At 39.1% G+C, this 27,931-nt stretch overlaps 2 protein-coding genes and 1 pseudogene across 9 annotated transcripts in view; 2 read left to right on the top strand and 1 right to left on the bottom strand.

Moving 5' to 3' along the window:
- FMN1 (formin 1) overlaps positions 1-27,931 on the top strand; it is a 445,431-nt gene that overhangs the window by 197,927 nt on the left and 219,573 nt on the right. The gene's annotated exons all lie outside the window — the stretch shown is intronic.
- Positions 8,472-9,417, top strand: LOC112833122 (protein BTG3-like). The gene has a single exon (XM_025884107.2). It carries the CDS (start codon positions 8,507-8,509, stop codon positions 9,263-9,265), a length of 759 nt encoding a protein of 252 aa, XP_025739892.1. The 5' UTR covers positions 8,472-8,506; the 3' UTR covers positions 9,266-9,417.
- LOC112833123 (ubiquitin carboxyl-terminal hydrolase isozyme L3 pseudogene) lies at positions 21,862-22,694 on the bottom strand (annotated as a pseudogene).

Here is a 27,931-nt window from a genome sequence, read left to right on the forward strand (position 1 = left end):
ATGGTATTCCCCTACATGCTGGTATTAGTATAATTCATTACTGAGATGTCAAAAAATAAGACAAAATTTTAAATGTTGAGAAGTATTTTAATTCATTGTTTCACTGTGGGTATAGAATACAATGTTATGAGTTTAGCAGATTTGCTTGTTTGGTGGGGTTTAGATATTTCTTAGGCTCTTGGCTTCCTGGAAGCCCACAGATATCACATCTGTGTTCATCAGGGATATTGGCAAATCGTTCTCTTTTTTAGTGGTGTCTTTATCTGGTTTTGGTATCAGGGTGCTTCTGGCCTCATAAGATGAATTTGGAAGTTTTCCTTCCTTTTCTATTTTGTGGAATAGTTTGAGAAGAATAGGTATTAACTCTTCTTTAAATGTTTGGTAGATTTCGCCTGCAAAGCCACATCTTGTCCTGGACTTTTGTTTGTTGGGAGTTTTTTGATTACTGATTCAATATCTTTGCTAGTTATCAGTCTGTTCAAATTTTCTATTTCTTCCTGTTTCAGTTTTGGGAGGTTATATGTTTCTGGGAATTTATCCATTTCTTCTAGATTGTCCAAGTTGTTGGGGTATAGCTTTTCGTAATATTATAATTATTTGTATTTCTGTGGTGTTGGTTGTTATTTCTCCTCTCATTTGTGATTTTATTTATTTGAGTCCTTTCTCTTTTTTTCTTGGTAAGTAGAAGTTTTATTAATTTTATTGTTTTTTTTTTTTCCAAAGAACCAGCTTCTGGTTTCATTGATCTGTTCTATTGTTTTTTCAGTTACTATAGCATTTCTTTCTGTGCTAATCTTTATTATTTCCTTCCTTCTGCTGGCTTTAGCTTTTGTTTGTTGTCCTTTTTTCAGCTCCTTTAGGTATAAGGTTAGATTGTTTGAGATTTTTCTTGCTTCTTGAGGTAAGCCCGTATTGATATGAACTTCCCCCTTTGAACTGCTTTTGCTGCATCCCAGAGGTTTTAGACCATTGTGTTTTCATTTTCATTTGTTTCCATGTACTTTTTTATGTCTTCTTTTATTTCCTGGTTGGCCCATTCATCGTTTAGTAGCATGTTATTTAACCTCCATAATCCTCTTTGCAGATTTTTTCTTGTGGTTGACTTCTAGTTTCACAGCATTGTGGTCAGAAAAGATGCATGATATGACTTTGATCTTCTTAAATTTGTTGAGGCTTGTTTGGTGGCCTAATATGCGATCTATTCTGGAGAATGTTCTATGTGCATTTGAATGTGTAGTCTGATGTTTTAGAATGGAATGTTCTGAATATATGTTAAATCCATCTAGTCCAATGTGTCATTCAAAGCCGTTGTTTTCTTGTTGATTTTCTGTTTAGATAATCTGTCCATTGATGTAAGTGGGGGTTTTAAAGTCCCCTGTTATTATTGTATTATTATTGATTATTTCCTTTATGTTTGTTATTAACTGTTTTATATATTTGGGTGCTCCTATGTTGGGTGCATAAATATTAACAATTGCTAGTATTGGATTGTCCCCCATATGATTACATAGTGCCCTTTTTTGTCTCTTGTTACAGTCTTTGTTTTAAAGTCAGTTTTGTTCAGGTGTACCTGGTTAAGTGTCTGTCTTTGGTTCAGGTCATGATCCCAGGGTCCTGGGATCGAGCCCCGAGTCAGGTTCCCTGCTCAGTGGGGAGCCTGCTTCTCCCTCTCCCTCTGCCCCCTGCTCCTGCTCTCTTGTGCACACTCCCTCTCTCAAATAAATTGAATAAAGTCTTTAAAAAATAAAATAAAGTCTATTTTGCCCAATATAAGTATTACTACTCTGGCTTTCTTTTGACATCCATTTGCATGATAGATATTTCTTTGTCCCCTAACTTTCAGTCTGCAGGTGTCTTAAGGCTAAAATGAGTCTCTTCTAGGCAGTATATAGATGGGTCTTGGTTTTTTTTTTATCCATTCTGGTACCCTGTGTCTTTTGATTGGAACAGTTAGTCCATTTACATTCAAAGTAATAATTGATATATATTTATTGTCATATTATTTTGTGGTTTTTATGAAGATTTTCTCTGATCCTTTCTTGTCTTTCTTTCTTTTTTTTAAAGATTTTATTTATTTATTTGACAGAGAGAGACACAGCAAGAGGGGGAACACAAGCAGGGGGAGTGGGAGAGGGAGAAGTAGGCTTCCCGCAGAGCAGGGAGCCCCAAATGGAGCTCGATCCCAGGACGCTGGGATCATGACCTGAGCCGAAGGCAGACGCTTAATGACTGAGCCACCCAGGCGCCCCTCTTGTCTTTATTTCTTTAGTGACATATTTGGATTTCTTTCTCTTTATCGTTGCATATTTATTAGTGGCTTTTGATATATGATTACCTTTGGGTTTGTTTATGACCTCTTTGCATAAAGCAGTCTGTATTAAGTTGATGGTCATTTAAGTTTGAACCCATTCTTTTGTCCTCTCCTCCCCACGTTTTGGGTAAATGTCGTATTTTACATCATTTTGTTCTGTGAGTTCTTGACTGATATTTTACAGAAATATTCATTGTAGGGGCACCTGGGTGGCTCAGTTGGTTAAGCTGAATATCATGACTGAACCTTCGACTCAGGTCATGATATCAGGGTCCTGGGATTGAGCCCCACATTGGGCTCCCTGCTCGGCAGGGAGCCTGCTTCTTCCTCTCCCTCTGCCTGTCAGTCTCCCTGCTTGTGCTCTCTCTCTCTCTCTCCAATAAATAAATAAATAAATAAATAATCTTTTTTTAGAAAAGGAAAGAAAATATTCATTGTTACAGCTTTTGTGTTTCCTACCTTCATACTGTCATTTTTGGTCTCTCTTCCACGCAAAGAGTCCCTTTTAATATTTCTTGCAGGGCTAGTTTTTGGTCATGAACTCCTTCGGTTCTTGTTTGTCTAGGAAATTCTTTAACTCTCCTTCTATTCTGAATGTTAGAGTATTCTTGGCTACAGATTTTTCACAATCAGCACTTTGAATATATCATGCCAATCCCTTCTGATTTGTAAAGTTTCTGTTGAATAATCTCCTGCTTGCCTTATGGGGTTTCCCTTGCATGTTACTACCTTCTTTTGTCTTGCTGCTTTTTAAAATTTTTTTCTTTATCACTATATTTTGCCAGTTTAATTACAATATGTCTTGGTCCATATCTGCTCTTGTTGATATTGTTGGGTGTTTTCTGCCTTCTGGATATGGATATTTGTTTTCCTTCCCCAGAATAGGGAAGTTTTCAGCTGTTATTTCTTCAAATAAGTTTTCTTCCCCCTTTTCTCTCTCTTCTTTTTCTGGGACTCTTAAAATATGAATGTTACTATGTTTGATGGAGCCACTGAGTTCCCTAAGTCTCTTCTCATTATGCATAATTCTTTTTCTTTCCTTCGTTCAGCTTCGTTACTTTCCATTACTCTTTCTTCTGGGTCATTAATTTGTTCCTCTGCTTCTTCCAGCCTGCTATTCACCTCATCAAGCATGTTTCTCATTTCATTTATCGAGCCCTTTATCTCTGCTATGTTATTCCTTATCTCTGTGTTAAGGGTCTCACAAACGTCTTCCACTCTTAAGTCCAGTGAGAATCTTTATGATCATTACTTTAAATACTCCATTAGGCATATTACTTACATTTGTTTTGCTTAGATCTCTGGCCCTGGTCTTGTCCTGTTCTTTCATTTGGGATAAATTTCTCTGTCTTCTCATTTTGTCTAAGTCTCTGTACCTGTTTCTGTGTTTTAGGAAAGTCAGCTATGTCTCCTGTTCTTGAGGGTAATGGCCTTATGAAGAAGAGGTCCTGTAGTGCCCTGCCATATAGTGTCCCCTGTTCCCCAAGTCCTGGCACTTCTGGGAGTGTCTTCAACGTGTGCTCTGCTGTTTTGTCCTGGCCACTTTATCCTTCAGGCCAGTCATATGCAGAGGCTCTCTTTGCCTGTCGTGGACACTGTTTGGTCCCTGACCTGAATGTGACATTTTATCTAGGTGTGCTCTGGTCTGTTTGTGAAATGAGACCTGTCGCCACTGCCACCAGAATCAAGGCTCTGTAAAACTCCCACATTGGGAGACACTGTAAAAGCAGGGATTGGGCCTGTCTTCTATGGGGGGGGGACATTTCTTGCTGGGACTGAGGCAAGCATGACTGGAAGGGGCAGTTTCACCAGAGTCCAGGGCGTGGGCCTTGGTATGAGCAAGTTAGGTAGCAAGTGTTGGGGCTGCACTGGTTCCCAGAGGTGGCCCTGTGCTTATGCTAAGGCATGGGGGGAGGGAAATGACATCTGCCATTTCCTTTGTTCCCTGAGGGGTCTCTCTGTGAATGCTACCTGTCTGGGACATGCTCCAAGATGAGCAACTAACCTACTGTGCCCAGGCACTCTTCAGATCACTCTTTGCATGCTGTAAATTAGTGGGTTATTTGCCTGCCTTTTCTCCAAGAGCAGCCCCAATGCCTCTGGTTCTCCGAGAAGCATGCTGACTTTTAAAATTCCAGTCTTTAAGTCCCCCTGGTTGCAAGAACTCATGAAATTTACGCCCTTTCCCTTTCCAAGCCGGTTGCTATGGGGAATTGTCTTTTCCGTGTGTGCGCCCCTGTGTGCTAGTCTATCTCTTGCTCTTCTCCATGACTGCTGCTCCCTCCCCACTGCAGTGACCATGGTCTTTTTCTCTCTCAAGCCACATCTCTGCACTTCATACTTTCTTTGATGTGTCCTTTTTTCTACCTTTAGTTGGGGAGTTTGTTCTGCCAGTCTTCAGGTTGATTTCCTGGGTAGTTAGGATGATTTGATAGTTATCTATTTGCATTCCTGGGAGGAAGGGAGCCTAGGGTCTTCCTGCTTTGCTGCAATCTTCCCTTCCTCCTAAAATCTGGACTCCTTTACTTGTTTATGTTGATTGCCTGGTGTGGAGACATCAGTTGACGACCCTGGTGTGGAGCAAAGAAGAGCTGAGTAAGAATGTCCTCATCCTCTTTCTCCATGGGTGTTCAAGAGACCCTTGAGCTCTTAGATCTTTGTGGACTTTTATATTTCTTTTCCTTTTCTTTTTCCTTCCTTCCTCATCCCCTTTCTTCCTGCCTCCTGTCTTTTCCTGAAAGGGCTACTGATGGAATAGAGAGGGCAGCAGTGTTGGAAGGTACGTGAAAAATAAGCTCTTAGTGCAAAATATTGGGTATGGTCTAGGACATTTTAGGAAGGGATGGGAAGAAATTTTGTTTGATTGTAGAGTTTGACTGCTGAGTACCCTTTGCTTTCTGACTTGATGAGATGGTTACCATCAGTTATTGAATACGAACTACTAACTCTATGCCAGGTACTGTGCTCAGTGCTTCATATACATAATTTCTAATCAACCGAGACTCAGGAGACGTAAGGGCCTGTCCTGAGTTTTCACAGCTGGTTACTGTGATGGCAAGATTTACTGACTAGGTGTGTCTGATTTCCAAATCGGCTCCTCTCCACAGTCAACTTGTCAACTGATTTGATTCATTTTCTCTAGTATAATGGTTTTCTTAATTTTCATTTTCCTTCCCCTCTTCCTGTGACAGAGACTTCTGCAGATCACCCCTTATTCTTATCCTATACAAGCTCTTCATGTGGTTCAAAAAAACAGTGGGGACATTTTTGTGGTGTTGGGGAAGAGGCTTCTTATCTCACTGGTTTCAGAAGTCCCAAGCTGTTCTGCTGTTCTTCCCACCAAAGTACAGAAGGAAGGAGCAGGTAGAAATTGTCCTCTTCAACTTCGTTGCTCACAGCTGGTTCTGAGCCCAGTTTGAAGAGGAGACTCTGATATTTCTCACCATATTCTTGGTAATTGTCTATATTCATCGTAGAGATTTGAAACTTGAGTCTCAAATCAATTTGTCAAGACCACCAAGTCAGAAAATATGGGGGCAAAACTTCTACGCATTCTGCCAGCTAGTTACTGCATTGATTTCTGCAGGTTTCCTTAGCTATTCTCAAACCTTATCTTCCCCAACACAGCTTCTGAAACCCAGCATTACTGATCCCTTAAGCACATGGAATGATGTGGCTATTCTCTATGTTGTCACCTATTTGTAGGATGTGCCCATGTGTGATACATGGTGCCTGTTGCCTCTTCTAACAAGTCCAGCCTCATGTGGGCTTTGGAATCCATAGTGTGAATATATTGCATGTTTGTGTGTGTGCACACATATGCATGTGTATATTCTGACCTTTTCACTCCAAGTTCTTCTAGCTTGCTCTGTGTCCTAGTAGAGAGAGAACAATAATAATAATAATAATAATAGCTGGTGTTTATTGAGCATTTACTATGTGCCAGTCTTTATATATGAGAATTAGTTGTGTTACTACACCAATTCTATGAGGTGGCACACTCCTAACCGCCACCTGAACTACCTCTGAAAATTCTTACACCTCGAAAGTCCTTGCCAGAGAGTATTCATGACAGGACCTTGTTTCTGGTCTGACCCTTGCCTTTGATCTATCCTTGGGTAGAATATCAGTCCTTAAGAGTGGTAGGCCTTAGGAGCAGAACTTGTTGAAAAAGAATCTGTATGGTGAAGTCAACTAACCATTTGTTGGATGATATGCAACTTAATTCCAGGCAAGAGAGCTGGATAAAAATCCAGATGTGGAATCTTCCTTGAGTTCTAATCTTAGCTTCACTATATACGACATGTGTTGTCTTGAACAAATTACTTAAACCCTTATGAGCTTCAGTTTCTCATTAGAAAGAGGTTGTGATGATATTGTAACTTGGTTGATGCGTATGCTGAGTGCAAGTACTGTGGTAGTTAGGTATGGGATTGCAAGTACAATGGCATGCAGTAGATGGCCAATAAATGATAATTACTGTATCTCTCCTGATGACCAGCATGCTTAGTTTAAGTCAGTGGCTGTTGAAGTTTAGTTTTTGGTGGTAAAGCTCTTATAATATAAACCTTGTACCTATATAAAATAAAAACATTCTGAAATTAATGTTACACCTAATGTTCCAAAAAGCATTGCTTTTAATATTTTTGTCATAAAAGTGTGATGCTCTCATTTCCATGACCTCCCCTTAATGGAAGTATTGATGCTACTGTGCTTTTGTGAAAGAAATATTTGAATATGTAAAATCACCCCACGAGGGACAGCATAGATTTGGCGGGGGGGAAACCTAAGTAAGATGTTGCATTTCAAAATTGTTTTTGCTTTCAAGATAAGCACTTGCTAAAATAGAATTTCATATATGTAATTCTGCCTTTTTTTTGAGCTACCATAATTCTGCTTTTTATAATCAAATACCAATTGCGTACCCGTCAAACATAAGAGATGCGCTAGAGATAAAACGTCATTTAATAATTATAACAACAGCAGCTAACATTTACTATATTACTGTATTAGCATATGCCAGACACTCTACTTAGCGCATCCTTTGGATTATTTTATTTAACCCTCACATAAATTCTTTACTCAGAGGATTTACTATCTAGTTAGAAAAATAGAATATATGCCATAAAGGTCAAATAACAACAGACAGCTTAAAATAAGTACTAGTGTTATCTAGAGACTAATGAAGGGAAGGACTATATGAGTGTTAGCATCTGCTTTTTTTTTTTAAATATTATCTACTTTTAATGGAATTTGAGAATTTCAGATCTTACATGTCAGCTAAGAGAATTATCAAGTCTCAGATTTTCTGATTGCCATAAATGAGTGGCAGTTGTTTTTCCTGTCTCTAAAAGCTGCTGTGTTTCTGTAATACACTGTATTTTATATGGTATCACCCCTCTTTGTTGCAAATACATATAATACACATAAAGAAAGGTGTATCACCTTTTATATGGTATCACCCCTCTTTGTTGCAAATACATATAATACACATAAAGAAAGGTGTATCACATAGATATATGGGTTTGTGACAGATAACTTGGGTGTTAGATATATGGGTTTGTGACAGATAACTTGGGTGTTCTACAGTTATTTTAGAATCCATTCCCTAATCTTACCACTGGAGGTCAGCTTGACCCTTTTTTCTCTTAATAAGCTTCAAGTAGATTTTCTTTGTATTGAAGCAGATTTCCAGTTCAGAACTTTGCCTTAAATACATGAGGAATAAAACCGCTCTTAGTTTCGTTCCCAGAACACGCACAGATATATGCATACAGGCATGTACCTGTGCTCAAAGGCATAAGGCTCCATGCATTTACAGAAGTAATGCGCGATGTGTTTATGGTTACATATATGCATGTACATTCTATCTGAGAAAAGAAAAAGAGCCACTAGAAAGCAGTGCCTTATGAAATTGGTCATCTCTGTTTCATCAGATGGGATCATTAAGAGGCAATTAGATTTCTCTCTATCATTCACTACGTATTAAGAGCCTACTGGGTCCGCCCGCCCTCTCAGCGCGCGCTCAGTCGCCCGACGACGCGGGAGCCCCACGCTCCGGACTAGGCTTGCCGCGCTCGCTGCCGCCGAGCGCCGGCCCGCTGCAGCGGCGCGCTGGGTTCCCGGCCCGGAGACGGTCGGGACCGCCAAATCTGCGGCCCCAGGGTGGCGGCGGCGGCGGCGGCGGCGGGAAAGATGAAGAATGAAATTGCTGCTGTTGTCTTCTTTGTCACAAGGCTAGTTCGAAAACATGACAAGTTGAAAAAAGAGGCAGTTGAGAGGTTTGCTGAGAAATTGACTCTTATACTTCAAGAAAAATATAAAAATCACTGGTATCCAGAAAAACCTTCAAAAGGACAGGCCTACAGATGCATTCGTGTCAATAAGTTTCAGAGAGTTGATCCTGATGTCCTGAAAGCCTGTGAGAAGAGCTGCATCTTGTACAGTGATCTAGGCTTACCAAAGGAGCTCACTCTGTGGGTGGATCTGTGTGAGGTGTGCTGTTGGTATGGAGAGAAAAGCAATGCATTCATTGTTGCCAGCTTTGAAAATGAGGATGAGAACAAGGATGAAATCTCCAAGAAAGTTACCAGGGCCCCTGATAAGGTTACCTCTGATTATCATTCAGGATCCTCTTCTTCAGATGAAGAAACACGTAAGGAAGTAGAAGTGAAGCCCAGTTCGGTGACTGTGACCCCAAGCCCTGTGTACCAGATTTCAGAATTGATATTCCCTTCTCTTCCAGTGTGGCACCCTTTGCCCAGAAAAAAGCCAGGAATGTACCGAGGGAATGGTCATCAGAATCACTACCCTCCTCCTATTCCATTTGGTTATCCAAATCAGGGAAGAAAGAATAAACCGTATCGCCCAATTCCAGTAACATGGGTACCTCCTCCTGGAATGCATTGTGACCGGAATCACTGGATTAATCCTCACATGTTAGCACCTCACTAGCTGCTTTTGATTCTGTTGGTGTCAGTGTTGAGAGAAGGTAGAATAAGCCTGACCACATTAAAAGTTAAAAGTTCATACTCATAGCAGTAAAGTTAGATGAGCCAAACCGTCAAACTTATTTTTATAGAAAAGTTATTGATAATAATCTTTCTTAAAAATATATATGCACTTTAGATATATTGATATAGTTTGAGAAACTTTATTAAGTTAGTCAAGTGCCTAAGTTTTTAATATTGGACTTGAGTATTTATATATTGTGCATCAACTCTGTTGGATACGAGAACACTGTAGCAGCAGACGATCTGTTCTAGCACCTTTGAGCATTTACTTTATGGAAAGTGTGTAAGTTATTTATACACAAGGAAATCTATTTTATGTCATTGTTTAGAAGAATTGCGTGAAATCATGTAGTTGCAAATAAAAAGTAGTTTGAGGCATGAAAATGAAAGAGCCTACTGGGTGTCAGGTGCTGTGCTGGATGCTGGATGGAATAGAATAGACATGGTTCCTACTCTCTGGGAGCTTGTAGTCCAGTCAGAGAGACAGATATTGATAAAAATAATCCCTCAGGAAGTATAATATTACTGTGGAGAGAAATATAGTATAGGATGCTATGATAGGATACAGTTTAGATTTGAGGTCAGGGAAGGATTCTTTTAGCAAGTGCCATTTAAGCAGAGGCCTGAAGGGTGAAGAGGAGCTTGGCTGGTTTGAAGGACTCTGGGGAGGGCCAGTGTGACTAGACAGAGGAGAAAGGTTGGGGATAAAGATCTGGAGTACTGGTTTTCAAGCGTTTTAAACTGTATCTTGGAATAAACAATGCATTTTCCATTGAAACCCAGATTACGTGTTTTTGCATGAGTGAGAAATAAGAGTTCTCTTAAACAGAACTGATTTCATGTGAATGTATTCTGATATATTTAACTCTCTTGTATTTAAAAAAAAAAATGGTGGTGGTAAAGCATAAATTGACTTCTATCCCATTGCTGGATCATGGACCAGGGTTTGAGAAGCACTGCCACGGAGGAGGGCAAGAGAGGCCATAATCGGGAAGGGCCTTGTTGGTCCTTAAGGTTTTGTGATTTCATCCTCAGAACAGTGAGAATCTACTGGTTCAGAGCAGAGAAGTGTGAGACATGAAAAGATTTGCCTTTTCAAGAGATGCCCTCCCCTCTAGGCTGTGGGAGAGGGTAGATGTAGGGGAGCCAGAGTGGAAGTGGGGAGGACAACAGGCAAGTGTTGCCGGCCTGCAGGTAGGAGATGATACTGGCTTGGCCTAAGTTAGGGGTGGGAGAGAGAATTCGCTCTCTCCGACAGGAAGCGCGGACCTTCTCCAGCGCTGATGGTTGCTTCTGCTAAAGCTGGAGTTACTGAAACCACCATTGTTGCTTCCCTGTACATGTTTGCACAGCTTGATTCTCCCTTGGGTACCTAGACCACTACTGGAACATTGTAAGTACACAATCAATATCTTTTAAATTAGTAAATCGTAGGGAGGCAGAGGGTGCTGACAATAATGCTATGTTTTCAAGCGTGAAATGAGAGCGCTCTTTCTTGGTATCTGCATACCCTCCCCTCATCATGACTCAATATATGCACAACACCAAGACAATTACTCTTCTCTACAAATAAGTGACAGTTTCTTATACTCCGGAAGCTGTTGTGGGTATCTGTTTAATACAGTTCTGTTTATTAATAATAATATTAAACATATGGCATGAGTCATATCTGCTGCAAAGAAACATAATGCATGTAATTTAAAGTATTAATTGATAAAACAGAATAATTTTTTTCAAATTTGGATAAGGTTTATAAGTTGAACCATAGGAAATTGTTGATATTTGGCCTATTTTGACTTATAAAATGGCAAATTCAGTTATGCTTAATCTAACATATTCACACAAGCAAGGAGGTGAATGTGTGTTGGAATTCTATTCCTCTAGCTGGACCATCCTCTGAAATGTTCACTGGACCCTCAGGCAGGGATTGAGAAACTCAGCTGAGGGGTGCCTGGGTGGCTCAGTCGTTAAGCATCTGCCTTCGGCTCAGGTCGTGGTCTCAGGGTCCTGGGATCGAGCCCTGCATCGGGCTTCCTGTTGGGCGGGAAGCCTTCTTCTCCTTCTCCTGCTCCCCCTGCTTGTGTTCCCTCTCTCACTGTCTCTCTCTCTCTCTCTGTCAAATAAATAAATAAAATATTTTAAAAAAATTATAAAACTTTTAAAAATGTAAAAAAAAAAAAAAGAAACTCAGCTGAAAATGTCATGAGGCACTGCCCATTGGATAGTGACACATGTATTCTGTGGTCACTGTTTTCAAAGTGGAATTACTGAGACCTATCGTGACCCTTATGCCCCATGTCACATACAGAATTATCCTGGTGAACAATTTCCCAGCCTTCAGGCGAGCCATGAAAAAATACTGAAAACTGTTTATCCAACTTAAATTAGTATTGCCTGGTCTAGTGAACAGGCTAAGTATATCATTGATCTTTCTCAGTGAGCTCAAACTGATGTTTTACTCCATAAAAAATGAATAGTTGTGACCCACTATTGATCATTTGGTCTGTGTGATACAAGTCTCTTTAAAAGTGTTTGTGCTTTTCTTCCTTCATAGACCTTTTACAGTAAAACTTTCATTTCTGGAATTGGAAGTTATAGGAATATTGTGGTACAGATACATAGGAAAATGATTAGAAGATTGGGAAAGGAAGTGAATTAAACATCTAAGTTATATTTATGGTGAGTTTTTTGTTAAATGTCTTGTTGAATATTTCCTTTACTTCTCCCACAGATAGCAGGTTTTTTGTTTTTGTTTTTGTTTTAGGTAAATGAAGTTTGAAAACTAAGATAGGGTCTGCCACTCATTAATACATAACCTGGGGGGGGTCTTTTGATTTTTTAAAAAATTAATTTTCAATTAGTCTTGCTAGAGATTTATGAACACTAAATCTGATACTTTTCCTACTTCAGACTTGTAGTATAGTTCTCAGCCACATCATCTTAAAACTCTTAAGTAGTGAAAATCTGTATTTTCATCCAGAAAAGGGGTTTTCTTTTTGATATTTTACTTTCAGCACATAAAATAACAGTGATTCGTCTCATGTTGATGAATATAATACAGTATCATTTATTTTTCTCTGGGATTCCAGCATTCTAGAGTAGTGGCTCAGTCTTGAAGCTTGATTGCCAAAAACAAATGGAAACTCCTGTCCTCTGGCTATAAAATAATGGTGGATGGGCCCAAAAATGTGGAGGGGAGAAAACAAGATTGCATTACAAATCTGGCAACATCAGCCACACTAGTAAAATCAAATCCAATGTTGTTTTATGACTCTGAATTTATGTGAGTGCCCAGGATCAAAGGGCTCCAATCCCAATGGACTACAGGGTCCAAGGTTCATGGCAAAAACTCATCAAAAAGAACATTTTAGTCATTGAAGCTTTTCATTTTAATCAGCCTCAGTAATAAAAGAGCCTTTAGGTGTCCAAAAACATTTTGCAAGATCAAGAGGTTGTTCTCTCGCTCGTAGAAGCAGCTTTCTTATTGGATCCATATAATGCCTCTGGCCTTAGAGTGTCAAAGGGCCACCGCCTCCATTTTGTTTGCCCTTGTGGGATGGTTTCTTTTGAGTCTTCTGTGTATTATGTGATAGTAAATTACGGTGTCTGACGGAAGGACCATAAAATTTTCACACAATCTATCAAGCTATTTCAGCCATTTAGAGTTTGGTCTCTGACAGCAAACCAGGTACTTTGTAATGTTTAGACAGAAACGGAGTCTACCGCCGGCATCTTGACACATATCTGGAGACGGCTCTGCATAGGAGAAAGAACATGAGCCTTGACAGCCAGAAGATCCAGTGCTGAGTCCTAGCAGACGCCTCCTAGGATTGTGGTTTGGGACAGTCCATAAAATGGGGATCCCACCTTCACCACAGGGCTGTTCAGATTACATAGGCTAATGTTTGTGAAGTTGCCATGCAGCAAGAAGAATGGATATGCAGTAGGCATAGATTATGCACAGAACCAGCCTGAGTAGTCCTGTGGTTCCAACAGGAGACCTGAGTAGGTATAGGGAAGAGCCAGCCGGCGAGGAGCAAATTAAAAAACTGTTCCTGGAGAACACAGAAAAGGGTGAAAGCAGAGACCCAGGAGGTTGAATTAGCTCTGGGGAAAAGGGGAGGCTCATTTCTTTTAAGATAAGAAGAAAATAAAAAAGAATGAGTGCCTTTGTCTCTAGACTATTAACACCTTTATTTCTTTGCTTTGTTTTTAAATTTGGGCCCCATGCCTACGAAAAGAAACTAAAGCACCCAATATTTTGCCACCTGATCTCTTTGGTGTTCTCTTCTAGCACCTCTTCTGCACCTCTCCCTGTTCCTTGTTCTCTTTTTGGCCGTTGCCCTCCCCCATTTCTCATAATAATTTCAGCTATCCTTTACTTCAAAGTCCCTTCTCTTGATGATACTGCTTCTTTGAGCTTCCGTCCCTCCTTTCACTGGCAAAGTTCTCCAACATTAGTCACATGTAGCCAATCCTCCTACCACTTGCCTTTTGTTACCTTTGTACAGAAACAGCTAAGACCGCAGAGGACGCAGTTATCTCGTGTGCTGTTGGTCCCCTCTTGGTCTTCATTGGCTTGGATTCTAGATGGAGCCTCAGTGTTGAAATCCTTCTCAGATCTCCTCCCTTGACGACTAGGACACTGAATTCTCTTCTGAGTGTGCTTCTGTGTCTTCTCTGCTTCCCCCTCATCCTGGCCTCCACGGCACCCCCCAAATGGGACCTTGCGAAAGGTAGCCTTTAGTTTCCTGACTTTCCATGTGTTGTCTCTTGAAGATTTCATTGATTGTTTTCTCTGTGTAAAGGCTTTTCAGAGTTATTTGTTTGGATTCAAATGTTTCCCTGAGTTCCAGCTCCAGGAACAGTTCTCATTTTTGCTAGAAAAATCCACCCTGGGAACTGTTTTCAGCATCTCAAAATTTAAAATTTCTGAAGCCAGAGCATCAAAAATTCTTATAATCCCAGGGTTGAAAAGACTTGTCTACTTATCTCCTTCTGACTTTTCCCCCACCCAGTATAAACATAGCACACAACAGTCTTTTTTGGGACTGTCCTATATATTTAAGATTCCACTGTTCTCCTAAGAGTGAAAGTCCAGGCTAAAAATCTCAGCCATCTTTGGCAACCTCACCCTTAGCTTCTGAATCTTGTGGATTGCCAAGTTATGATCATTTTAGCTGCATGGTCCCTCACATACACTTGTTCCTTAACACTCTGCTGCTGTCATTCTAATTTAGGCCCTTAGGTCTTGCCAAATTCAAGCCATGTTATAAATTACTTAGAGATTGTTGTTTCTCTCTCTTACCCACCTTTATTGGCTCACTATTGCTTATCCAGTTAAGTTCAAAGTCTTAGTGTGGTATTTAAGACCTTCTAAAATCAGATTCAAACTTCTAACTAGTCTTTTCTTCCATTATTTTCCTATGCTTTCCCATCACTCTGCCTTCTTCTTTTACTTGGCTTATTCTGCCACTCCAACTTTGTCAATCCTTTGTGGCACACCAAGGGATCCCCATCATGTATGAAACCATCTCTTGATGTCCCAAGGCTCCCTGCTCTGACACTTGGCTCTCCACCGGACTCCAGCACTTAGCAAGCCCTTTTCTCATATTACAGTCTTGAAAGCAGAGGTGTTGTCCCTCTCCTTCACTGCCGAACATAAGATGGACAGGAACCGTCAATAAATAGCAAACAGATGAAACTTCTATCATGGTAATACATGCATTAGCGCATAAATTAACCACTGATTGGTTTTCCCTTTTTCTTCCTTTGTAATGGAAACTAGATTTTAACCAAAGTGATCTTACAGGCAGTGGTTTTCACATTTAGAGACATGGGAGAATTATAGTAGGAAAACTATGTTCTTGGAAGTTTTTTAAAAGATAATTTTGACAGCAAGAATACTCTTTGTTTCTCGTTGTATTAAATGGACATTTATCAGATGTTGCATGTTAAGACGACTTACGGTGAGTGAGCAATCAGTTGTATTAGTTGAGGTGAAATCACCTTGGACTCATATGAATGTGTGATAATCTGTAAACCTTTTCATTTTATAGATGAGGAACCACATACTGAAAGAGCTGATCTTAAAATCGAGTTTAATGGTTCTCACATTTTCTTCCTCAGTGCGCCTAAAGGAGGCACCGTGCTCCCAGCAGGACAGGACTCCTTACAACCAGTGAAGTCCACCACCCATGGAGATTCACCTTCTGGTTGCTACTCCTTAGGAGTTAAAGGGCCCAAGCCCATGCAGGCTGCTGATAGAAGTACCTTGACTAGAAGTGAGGTCTTCTCCCAGGCCAGTGCTCTATCACGTAAGCCGTGTGGAGATCCCTCTGCCAAAGGTGGAGAAAGTGCAAACCACGATTTAAGTGGTGGGCAGGAAAACCATCATGCAGCACATGCATGGTGGCTGGTACTGAGCACAGGCAGAGGTTTAACATGTTTAAAACCAAAAATCTTTGAACACACCAACAAAATTAAACATTCTTTTAGGAATGTGCAAAGCAATGGGAGGAAAATAAGGCCCCCTCTTCCAAGTATCTCGTTTAATTTCAACATTTTTGCCTGCCCATCACCTTTTCAAGGTCATAAGGTTGTCTAATACTTTTCTGCTCCTTTCCTCTCTCTTGTCTCTGCAAGATTTCAAATTGCATCCAGGATTTATAAATAGAGCTTGAGAGATTCATTTTTTTCAGATGAGATTTTCCTAGACTTGAGAGATATGGATCAGTGTCCAAAGTGACTCTGTTGTGACCTAGACTCAAATATTGGACTCCTACATCATCACTCACTTCTTGCTCATTAGCAATCTAATTACCTTTAAAAAAAAAATGGAGAGACAGAGGCTGCCAGCTATCAGGAGTATCTCTTGGAGTGATTTTACATTTTTTCCTCCAACCTGCAACCAAATACCACCCATAACAAAAGATTATTTTTAAATACGATTACTGAGAAGCTGTGAATGCTGCTGGAGGATTTTGCATAGCAAACCCCTTAAAAATTGGCTTTTAAAACCAATTATATCCAGAAACAGAAAGACAAATGTTTCCTTCTTTATACACTCCATCTTTTAGTATTGGACTGTTGGGTGCTTTCATCACAGGTACATCATATTTGGGTTTAATTCTGCACTTTTATTCTTACCTATGTTATGCTCATATGAAAATATGAAAAGCACGTGAAAGAAAAATAAAAGAAGGTGATCGAGAAGGAAACAGGCATTTGCTTTTATATTTGACAACTATAGTTGAGATTGCAGGATTTTTTTTAAATTTTATTTTATTATGTTATGTTAATCACCATACATTACATCATTAGTTTTTGATGTAGTATTCCATGATTCATTGTTTGCGTATAACACCCAGTGCTCCATTCGATTGCAGGATGTTTTAACATAGTAAAATTGGACCAAGAAAAATGATCTTCATGTCCCATCTTTATAAAAACCAAAATTCCTTTCTTTCAAACACCTCCATGACTCTAATCTGTTTCATATGTGTATTAACACTGTATTCAAGGACATGCAGTCAGAGAGCTTTCTACTGCTCTGATGTGTGGGTGAGGGAAAGGTGATGGTCCAACACTGAGATTCCTCGTAATCTAAATATTTATGTGGAAGTAGTTTGTAGTTATTGAGAATGGGTGACTGCTGTGGGCACTGGAGCCAGTTCATTCCTTTCATGAAGGGTGCATGGCACAAAGCCGGCAGGCTGAAACTCTTGTAGCTGGCAGATACAATCCATGAGACAGCAGCACGTTGTTGGTATAAAACCCTCCAGCAGGCATGGAGTTTGACAGACATTATATAGCTGGCCCTGTATCGTCATTCACCTGTGTATTTCATTACTCAGTTTTGAATGACTTGTGAAGAAATTATGTAGGAATTTTCAGGTAATAGTGCCCCTGTCTTTTCACATCATTAATATGTGCAGCTGTAACATTTAAAATAGAAAAATTGGTGGAGAGAAAATTACAGCCATCTCAACCTCTATGTCAAAATAAATTTGAAGAGACATTTAAACTTTGCACAGAATAGTTAAACATTTATTTTGCAAACATTTCATGAGTGATGCTCAATGTTTGATCACTTAGGAAATGAGAATTCTTATTTAAATTTGTATCTTGCAATTACTGGAAAGCTGAAAAAATGTGATTCTTGTAACAATGATCCTTTCGAAAAGCCCGAATTATGGAGATGAATATCAGTCCAACGTAATATAGTTTAATCTAAGGTTAGAGGGGGTACTGCAGGAGGAAAACAAGAATGTGGTTTGTCTATATTCCAGGAGAAAAGAATCAAGTCAAAATAAGACCTGATCTTTTCCAAGTTATTGTGTGCATCATACTTGAGTGTAATTTCACATGCATCCTGATGTTCCAAGTATCATGAAACATCTAGTAATCAGAATAAATGTTCTGCCAAATTCCATTTATTGTCTTAACTCTTAAAGGCAGTGAGCACCCTAGATTTATAAATATATAATTAATATTCCTATTAAAAAATAAACCCACATAGGGGATTTACATTTTTCTTAATCCATGTTTACACAAAGAAGAGATCAGTTTTTAAATATTACATCAGATCTTTGTGAGCTCAAATTAATCAGTGTGATACTTTGCCAAAACTGTTTCTAAAAATGATGTGTATTGATGCCCTATGGTCAGGGAGCCTTCTTTGCAGAGTTTTAGAATTCCCTGACCATTATTCTAGGCCTCTCTGCTTTCAAGAATAGGTACTACAGATGTACTTTGTCACTTGTTTACTGTCAACCTATATACATCCTCAATTGCAAGGACTCCAAATGAAGCAAGCATAGCTCTAGAAACATTTCTGCCTCTTCCAAGATAGGTCTGTAACTGGAGATGTTTATTATTAAACTTGATTGCTTATGTACAGAAACTCAGAAAGAGCCTAGCCATCTTGAAGAATAAAGCAGTCACCCACGTTGTCACAGGTGCTGTTTCAAGGCTTTTTGTCAATCAAGGCATTTCTGTGACTCCTTCTCCAGTCACTTTGGTGTCTGTCCCAGTGAAGGAAGGTTGGAAAATAAATCATAACACTTGAATCCACATGGAATAACTCATATTTGTGACTTTCTCAATGATTTTAAAGTGTAAATATTATTAGGAACTATAAAAATTCATGCCAATAAAAGTGGGTGTATTCAAAATAATGGCATTATTAATGTCTTTGGGATAGAATGTTTATTTTGACTAATTTGGGGTCAGTTTGTCAACTCTCATCTAGGTCCTGTGCATATTGTAAAGTTACTCAGTCTGGAGGTCCACTGAATGAGACAAAGTTAACCAGATCTGGATGGAGATGGACCTGTAACTTTGGACTTGGGAATTTCATGAAGCTTGTTGGAAAGAACACAGTCTCACATCGGATATGCACTTATCAGCTAGGACCTACTTAAGGGGCGATAGCAGTAATCCTACAAATCAGGGGGCTTTCATCACATTTGTAACAGGCCCTGCATGGGCACTGCTCAGTAATTCCTTCCTCTTGCTCTTCCCTTTGCTAACTGAATGCAGAAGTTTTATAGACACAATAGCCTCAGGGACTTCTTGGCTGGGGACATTGGAAAATTCATTTATTCAACAACTCTCTGAATGCCTTTACAGACCAGGCGCTCTTCATGCTTCTAGGACTACATCAGTGAACAAGGGAGACAAAACATGAGTCCTCTTAGCTTGTTGTAATTGAGGTATTTGGAAGATGGAAGGAGGAAGGGAAGGTGGCAGTAGGCAGAGTAATTGCAAGGTAGGAAGAGGACCAGGGTGCTATACTCTCAGAGAAAACAAGAGGGGCAGTTCTCAAGTTCAGCTGCAGAGTCCCAAAGGGGAATGAGGAAAAACCCACCAAACTGGGTAACTCAGGAAGCCATTCAACGTGGTTTTTGTGAGCCTTTTCAGTAAAATGGTGGTGATTTAGACTGGATTTTTCAGAAATTACACAAAGGGTATGGTAAAAATGCAAAGACAGAAGATAACCACAAATCTTTTAGAGCAACACTTGTCAACGAACATAATGGGAGATTTTTTCTTGAGGATGGGGCAGGGTTAAGGCAGGTGTTCTCATTTTTTGTGAGGGGGCAGATGTGAGAAGAAGGACTCAAGCACTTTTTAGGTGGGGGTAAAAGGCAAGAGAGATACCTGTCAATGAACATGTAAAATATTGCTTGAGAAGAATTTTGACACATAAACATTGTGTCTTGTACATAAGCTATATCCTAGCTTTTCGTTGTATGATACAATTCTAGTGTATTGAATGTGCATTCTCAGGGTATTTGGCTCCTACCTAATGCATTTTATTTAGAAAGAAAGGTTGACTTTTATTTAACCGCATTAAGTTCACCTTTTTCTCTAAGGCCACCATTTAAGCTTATATATCAACTTATATACAGGAGACACATGGGTTGTGCTAGTAGCTTCCAACTGACAATGCACTATAAACCCAGCTAGTTACTATTAATTGCATCCAATAGTAAATAAACTCTGCAGTATTTTTCAGTCAGAGTTTTTCTTGATTTCTTCTCAGTACGTTATTCTGAGATCTTTCACCTTCCATGAAAAGTATATTAGAAAGCAAGATAGATAATGTCATCCTCGTTTTACAGAATAGAATTTGCAGCCTACAACGCTGTTGGAATAATAGGCCTCCTACACCTTGGAGACCCTGTGAGGATAGGAGGAAACTACTCTAATTGCCCTGTGGAATAGACTGTTTTGATAGTTTTGTGGGTTTTTTTTTTTCCCCCTAGTAACAGAGACACCACCTATCAATCTATCACAAACCCAAGGCACACTTTTAACCTAATACCTTGAAACTTGCTTTGGAGGCTTGTTAAGAAAAACATTAATAGAGAAAACTCTTCAAGGTGGCCTGGGAATAGAAGATGTTAGATCCTTTTTACTTACAGAAGCAGAGAAGCAGGACCTTGTATCCTTGAAAACACTTGGCGATCAACTACAATGAGACCATCAGACTCGTCGTAAATAACGTGATAGGAAAGAAACTGACAGAGGAGAAGTAATGAGACATCACAGTGTTAAAGGCAACGTAACATCCTGCCTAGCACTCTGAGCTCTTAGTAGATGTTGTTCACTCCCTGGCCGTGTTGTCACTTAGTGGTGATGTGAGAGTGATGCTGAATGTGGCGGCACTGTCTTAGCTGGTCACCACTAACCCCATCCCAGATCTGACCTAGACAGAGAAAGTTTCAGAACCTGGGCCACAGATGTGAAAATGCTATAACATTGATGAGAAAGTTTAAACTTTTATGTTAGGGAAGCTGGACTTTGTTCTAGGTACTTCTTTAGATGCTTTTGGGACTCATCTTACTCTGTGTCTGTTGTAATGAGTTTTCTCAAAAGAGAAAGATTTTGTTGCAAACAGAATCTTGCTTGGAAGTCCAACTGTTAAGTGGCATTTTATTAGTGTGTATTTATTTTACAGCCTTAAATTTATACACATATATACATATTACTTACTATAATATCAATCTGTAACTGCTTTTTTTTTAATTGAGATTATTTTATGCACAATAAAAATCACCCTTGATAGTGTACAAGTTTTGACAAATCCATGCAGTCATGTAACCATAACCACAATCAGGACATAGAACATTCCATCACCATAAAAAATTCCTCTGTGTCCCTTGGAAGACATCCTCTCTCCTGACCTCAGGCCCCTGGCAACCATTCCTGCTTTTTCTTTCCCTATAGCTCTGACTTGGCCCAGAATGTGATATGAATGGAATCATATGGTATAGTATGTGGCCTTTTGAGTCCAGTTTCTTAACACATTTGAGATTCATCCATATTATTTCTAATTAGATTTTACTTTGTGCATGTACCACCATTTGTTTATCCTTTCCCAGTTGAAGAACACGTGGGTGGCTTCCAATTTTGGCAATTGGGTCCTCCACAAAAAAAAATTAAAAAAAAATTAAACTAATAGGATTAAACTAAACTCTCTCTCTAGAGAGAGAGAGAGAGAGGGATTTATTTTAAGGAATGGCTCATGCAGTTATGGAGCCTGACAAGTCCCAAGATCTCCCAGGTGAGTTGACACGCTGGAGATCCAGGAGAATGGTGCTATAGCTCCAGCCTGAAGGCCAAAAATCTTGAGACCTAGGAGGAGCCAGTGTTGATGATTTCATTCCATGGCAGGAAGAAACTAATGTCTCAGTTCAAAGGAAGTTAGGCAGGAGGAGTTTTTTCTTAGCAGGAGAGTGAACCTTTTTGTTCTATTCAGGTCTTCAACTGATTGGATGGTACCCACCCCCATTAGGGAGAGCAATCTTCTTTACTCAGTCTACTGATTGATTCAAATGTTAATCTCATCTAAAAACACCCTCAAAGAACACCCAGTGGCCCAGTCAGGTTGACACACAAAATTAACCCTCATGGGTGATTATTAATAAAACTGCTAAAAACGTATGTGTATGGATTGTCATGTGAACATGTTCTTTTTTAATTCACATAAAGTTTAATCAGTCAAGTTAATGAAAATATCAAAATTTTTGAGTTAGTGTATGGCAGCAGAAATTTAATTTTTGTTGCAAACAATACAGTATTTGGTGTTTCCATCACTGACAAGCTATGCTGCAGATAGAGCAATGGCACTGAATCTCAGTTCATCAGGGTCACGTTCCATAAACTTCTTGCAAACTTCTGTGGCATCCTCTAATAAAGTTTCATCGCTAGTTTCCCCATGGTTAATTGGAAACTGTTTCCGTGCACCTAATTCATAGAGATGCCCCCTGCATGAACTAATGCAATAAAATGAAGATCTACTTTTTCATCTATACTTGGTGCCTCAGTCTCACCTTCATGGGCACTGGTCTCATGAGTGACTCGAATAGTGTCATAGTTCTCTAGGTATCTGGCTCGTTCTTCAGGACTCATTGACACAGACTCCTCAAGGAATTTTTTCAAGGTTGATCCAGATTCAAAGTGCATCTTGTCTTTATTGTTGGCAATAGCATGGATCAGTCCAATTGTTCCACAGGCATTGCTGATTGTCTGCTTCATGAAATATACTGATGATGTAACATCTTGTCCCTGAGATTTTATTTTTTCCTCCTCCTCTGTTCTGAATACTTCATACTTTTCTGTAATAGGGAAGAGAAGTAACACTGCACACACTGGTCTTGGTACCATGCTAAGGAGTTCAGGATCCATTCCATATACATCAACAAACTGCCAGTTAGGATGTAGACCTAATTGTTTGAGAAACTGGTTGGTGACCTCGGGATTGGCCTCCAGTAGGGGCCAGTGCTGACCCTCCATTACCGCTCTGCCCTGGCCCCTCTCCAGGTCTGACAGCCACCGCCGTCACAGCTGCCGCCACTTCCGCCCCCCCCCCATGTGAACATGTTTTAATTCACTTGGGCAAATACTTAGAAGTGGGATTGTTGGGTCACATGGCAAGTGTGTATTTAGCTTTATAAGAAATAGCCAAATTGTTTTCTCAAGTAGCCGTGCCATTTTACATTCCCATTGGTCACCTAGGAGAGTTCCAGTTGCTCCACATCCTCCCGAGCCCTTGGTATTGTCAGATGGGTCAGTTTTCCTCTCTCCCCCTCCCTTCCTTTCAATAAATATGTAGTGGTATCTCATTGTGGTTTGGTTTAAGGGATGTCAAACATCTTTTTTATGTGCTTAAATGTTATCCATATATCTTCTTTCATGAGCACATTTGAATCATTTGCCCATTTTGGAAGGAGGAGGTTGTTTTTTAAATTTTTGTTTTAACAGAGTTCTTTTTATGTTCTGGGTACAAGTTCTTTGTCAGATACGTATTTTGTGGATAATTTCCTCCCAGTCTGAGGTTTATGTTTTATTTTAACAGTGCCTTGCCAAAATTGGACTTTTGAAAAAATCCAATTTATCAATTTTTGTGATGGATTGTGCTTTTGATGGCATATTTAAGAACTCATTAAGAGTACACTTAATGTGTTGAGCACTGAGTAATGTATAGAATTGTTGAATCACTATATTGTACACCTGAAATTAACACTGCATGCTACTTATACTTCAATTTTTTTAAAAAAAGTAAAAGAACTCTGCCTACACCAAGGTCATAAAGGTCCTCTCATATGTTTTCATGAAGATGCTTTTTTGATAAAAACAAATTTGAATTTAGGAGTTTTAAATTCAGAGTTTTCAATAAGCCACAGCATCCAATTACTTTATTTTACTAGAAGAAAGTCACAAAAATCACATTTTATAAAATATATAGTTAAAAATGGAATTAAAAACTTTTTTCCCTTAAAATCCTAAGGTTGTATTCAGTTAAAACAATCCTTAAGATTGAAACATGTATTATAGGAAATTTTTATGTCAAATTAATAACAAGAATGGCTGCAAATATTTTTATTTTTTTATTTTAATTTTTTTAATTTTTTAATTTTTTGCATCCTGCTTTTTTTTTTTTTTTTTTGACAGAGAGAGACACAGAGAGAGAGGGAACACAAGCAGGGAGAGTGGGAGAGGGAGAAGCAGGCTTCCTGCTAAGCAGAGAGCCCGATGTGGGGCTTGATCCCAGGACCCTGGGATCCGACACTTAACGACTGAGCCACCCAGGCACCCCTTTTTTAAATTTTTTTTTCTTTTTTAAAGATGTTATTTATTTGTCAGAGAGAGAGAGAGAGAGACAGAGAGAAAGCACAAATGAGGGGGGCAGAGGGAGAGGGAGAAGCAGTATCCCCGCTGAGCAAGGAGCCCGATGCAGGACTCGATCCCAGGACCCTGGGATCCTGACCTGAGCCGAAGGCAGACACTTAACCAACTGAGCCACCCAGGCGTCCCTGGCTGCAATGATTTTTAATCATACACATTACTCTGTCAAAACGCATCAAGTATAAAATTAAATGCCAAAATCACCTGTTTTTCTCCTCATTCTTTGCTGGTTATCACACAACAAACTATTTTGCCATAGTAGGGGCCTGCACAGAGCAGATGAACCTGAGCCTTGGCTGTGCTTCATTGAATATGGTATCCGTGCTGCAGCAATATACTTATATGTATAAGGGCAAGCCTGAATTTTAAAAAAGAAAGAGACCAGTGTAGAGTTATAACTTTCCTAATCAATGAAATTTGTCTTCAGAACATCCAAATAGATCCCAAAACATGTCAGGGAAAACTTTGTAAAATTCCAGATTGCCAGAAAAACCAAAGAGAAAAACATAAACAAAGCCAAATACCTTAGTACTAGATGTGCGGTTGGTATTGAAATGTGTATTTTTTATATAACTTTCTGTATTTCTTAAAGTCCTTGTTGTTTTTAGGTTAAATATCCTTTTAAAATAACATTAAAACTAAGTGTTTGCAGAACTGCTCAGATACTCCATGGATCCCGAGACACCTGGTTTGTAAGCTTTCTGATCTTTTTCTAACCTGCTTATTTTACAGATGAAGACAATAGCCAGAGATAAGAAGGAAATTTGAGGTCGTACCGCAGTCTTATGCTGAACTAAATCCAGGCACTCTGACCACTATTTTAGTGTTTTTTCCATTACCTGACCCAGTCTCTCCAATTATCATAGAAAATATTTCTCCTTGGGTCCATTACTTAGAGAATAAAGACTATGCTTAATTTTGTGAGCCCTTTTCTGGCATCTCAATGTATATCTTGTACAATGAGTGTGCCTTTTGGCTGGGGTGAGCAATTTTTGGAAATTTAAGACATTTCCCTTCCTAGCTTTCTTAGAGGACATGTCCTAGACCAGAGCCCAGATCTTAATGAAAAACATATAAACCCTCTTGTTTGTTTTCCTTGTCGATTAGCCTATAATTTTAAATCCATTCAATGGCAGATTTATCAAGTGACTAATCCCTAGGAAGACTCAAAGTGGCAAGGAGAAGGTGGTTGTGGCCTAGGCACACATCATTGGTCATTTATTCAAAAATGTTAAGGTAGGAAGCCAAATACCTCCTTGATTACTCATTGGAAATATATTCAGGGAGGTTAGTTATAAGTGTTTGGGCCTGGAGTGGCCTGTTCCTGTGTAGTAGAAGCAACATGAATAACTTGGGATATCTTTGCTGGACAAATCAACCGGTGTGGTCTTGGTTTTCTTCAGTTCTCAAGGAAAATGTTATGTGTCCATAATAATAATGTAAAATCCATAGAGCTCAGCTGTCTTGAAGATTGAAACTGACAAATATCTCTTCTCAGCTAGAATGTCTCAAAGTATGGATTGTTTCTTAATTATTATCATTTCTCTGACACTTTTCACAAGATCTCATGCATTATAGATGCTCATTAAAGCTTATTTGAACATTAGATGGTAGAGAGACTTTGGTATAAGTCAACAAGAGATAAGACTTGTTTCCAGTCTCTCTGGTTCATATAACACTATGAAGAGTAAGTCCATAAGTAGGAATTTGTCACAGTCTCTCCCCTGATCATATTCTTGCTACCAGAGAGCTATGACTTTGGGAAAGAGGTGGAAACTTTTTTCTAATCAGTAATCCCAGAGTTTATGCGAGTCACCTTTACTTTCAGTACCAGACAGAACTCAACAACTAGTCCCTCCTCACGTGCTCCCATTTGATAATGCTATTTAAGTGACCTAATACGACTTCTCACTTCAAGAAAAAAATACAGAGTTTGGGAGTATGTGAGGCAAATGTAACTGGGGAATCCACGTGACAGTTTCCAAAATGATACTATGAGACAGGTTGGCATCAGCCATAGGATGGTGTCCCTTCATAGACAGTGCATGAGTTGAGAAGGAAATATTGAAGTAATTGCTGTAATTACTTGAAGTACCTCAGTTTGTTGCCACATTGGGGACCAGGATTTACCATTTGTTGCTTCTAGCTCACAGGTACTCTGCAATGGTCATACATACTTTATTGGACTAGCTGTAGTTCCAGTGGTGTTAATAATACAACATGAAATTCTACGTCCTCTCTCTTAAGAGAGGAGTTAGTGTCTTGGCTCATTGCCTAAAACTGTGCAGTCTTGGGTTTGCTCATTAGGTTTAGAATTACTTTTTGCAAAAATGAAGTCTGAAAATCATTTTCATGGATATCCCAAGGTACATCTATTCTGTGACTTACACTACATTTAGTGTTACTAATAACTTAGGAATAAAATGTTACCAGAATCCCCTGTGAGTAATGATTTTTTTTTTTTTATTCCACAAAAGCACTCTGGCTACAAATAAGTGTTGTTTTGTTTTGTTTCCCAGGTAGGAACCTCAGTCCAGATTTCAAAACTTCTTCTGTTTTACTTCCCCACTATTTCCTTGGATGATGATCCATGGTTATATTTGTTTATTTTTGAAGTATATTCCTGAATCCTCATAAAAACTATCAGATGGCAAAAATAATGCATGACTTTATCTAAACAGCAAACTGAGCCACTGGTGTGTTTTCAGAGCACCTTAATGAGTCTGTTTGAACTTGTGTGTACCTTTGCTTAATAATGAGAGTTTGGGACTCTATGTCCTCTATATGACTTAGACAATATTGTGCTTTAAATCTTTATCAAGCTTTCATGAGCAGAGCTGTATCCTAGGAAGTTTTGAGAGGAAGAGATATGATGAAGTCTTGGGTGTGGAAATTATTAGCATTTTCGAACTAAAGGAAAACTTACTAAGTATTTTAGATCTCTCATTTTAGATATTAATAAAATGAGGATTACAGGAAGTAAAAAATTCTGGAAGTCCAAGTAGCTCATGACTGAAATAACCAGGAGTAGAATCCAGATCTTTTGACCCTCAGCCAGTGCTTTCCATTTACATAGGAACCAAAAAACTTCAGATCTATTACTTACCCAGTGACTCCAGTTCTTTTCCAGAAGGATGGAGGGCAAATATTTTAAAGAAAGCATCTTTTGTCAGGAAGTATCTCTATTTTTGTGTTGGCATTCTGATTTCAGAGTACTGAATGGGAAGGATTATTAATAACTGAGGATCTGGGATAAGGTGAAAAACTCTCTAAAGTGAAAAGATCTGGATTTGAATCTATCTCATTGGCAATTTACTTACTGTCTCTATGCCCCTCTTCATCTTAAAAACAGTTACAGTACCAGCCTTGTCAGAGTTGTTGCCATAATTATAAACATTAATGTAATACAAATGCATTGTAAACCATAGATTGTATGTAATGTTGTTAGTCAGTAATTATTATGACCACTTTCTTACGCCAAAATAAAAAATAAGTTCAAAATGGGTTAAAGACCTAAATGTGAGACATGAAACCATAAAACTTCTTAAAGAAAACATAGTAATCTCTTGGACATCGGCCTTAGCAACACTTTTCTAGATATAACTCCTCAGGCAAGGGGAACAAAAGCAAAAATACACCATTGAGACTACACCAAAATAAAAAGCTTCTGCACAGTGAAGGAAACCATCAATAAAAAGAAAAGGCAACCTACTGAATGAGAGAAGATATTTGCAAATGATGTATACAATAAGGGTTAATATAAAAATATATATAAAGAACTTATATAACTCAACACCAAAAAAAACCCCAAATAATCTGACTTAAAAATGGGCAGAGAACCCAAATAGACATTTTCCCAGAGAAGACCTACAGCTAGCCAACAGACACATGAAAAGTTGCTCAACATCAG

This window comes from Callorhinus ursinus, unplaced genomic scaffold, assembly GCF_003265705.2.
Source record: "Callorhinus ursinus isolate GAN/ISIS: 27379988/994484 unplaced genomic scaffold, GSC_fseal_2.0 scaffold25, whole genome shotgun sequence".
Taxonomy (NCBI): Eukaryota; Metazoa; Chordata; class Mammalia; order Carnivora; family Otariidae; genus Callorhinus; species Callorhinus ursinus.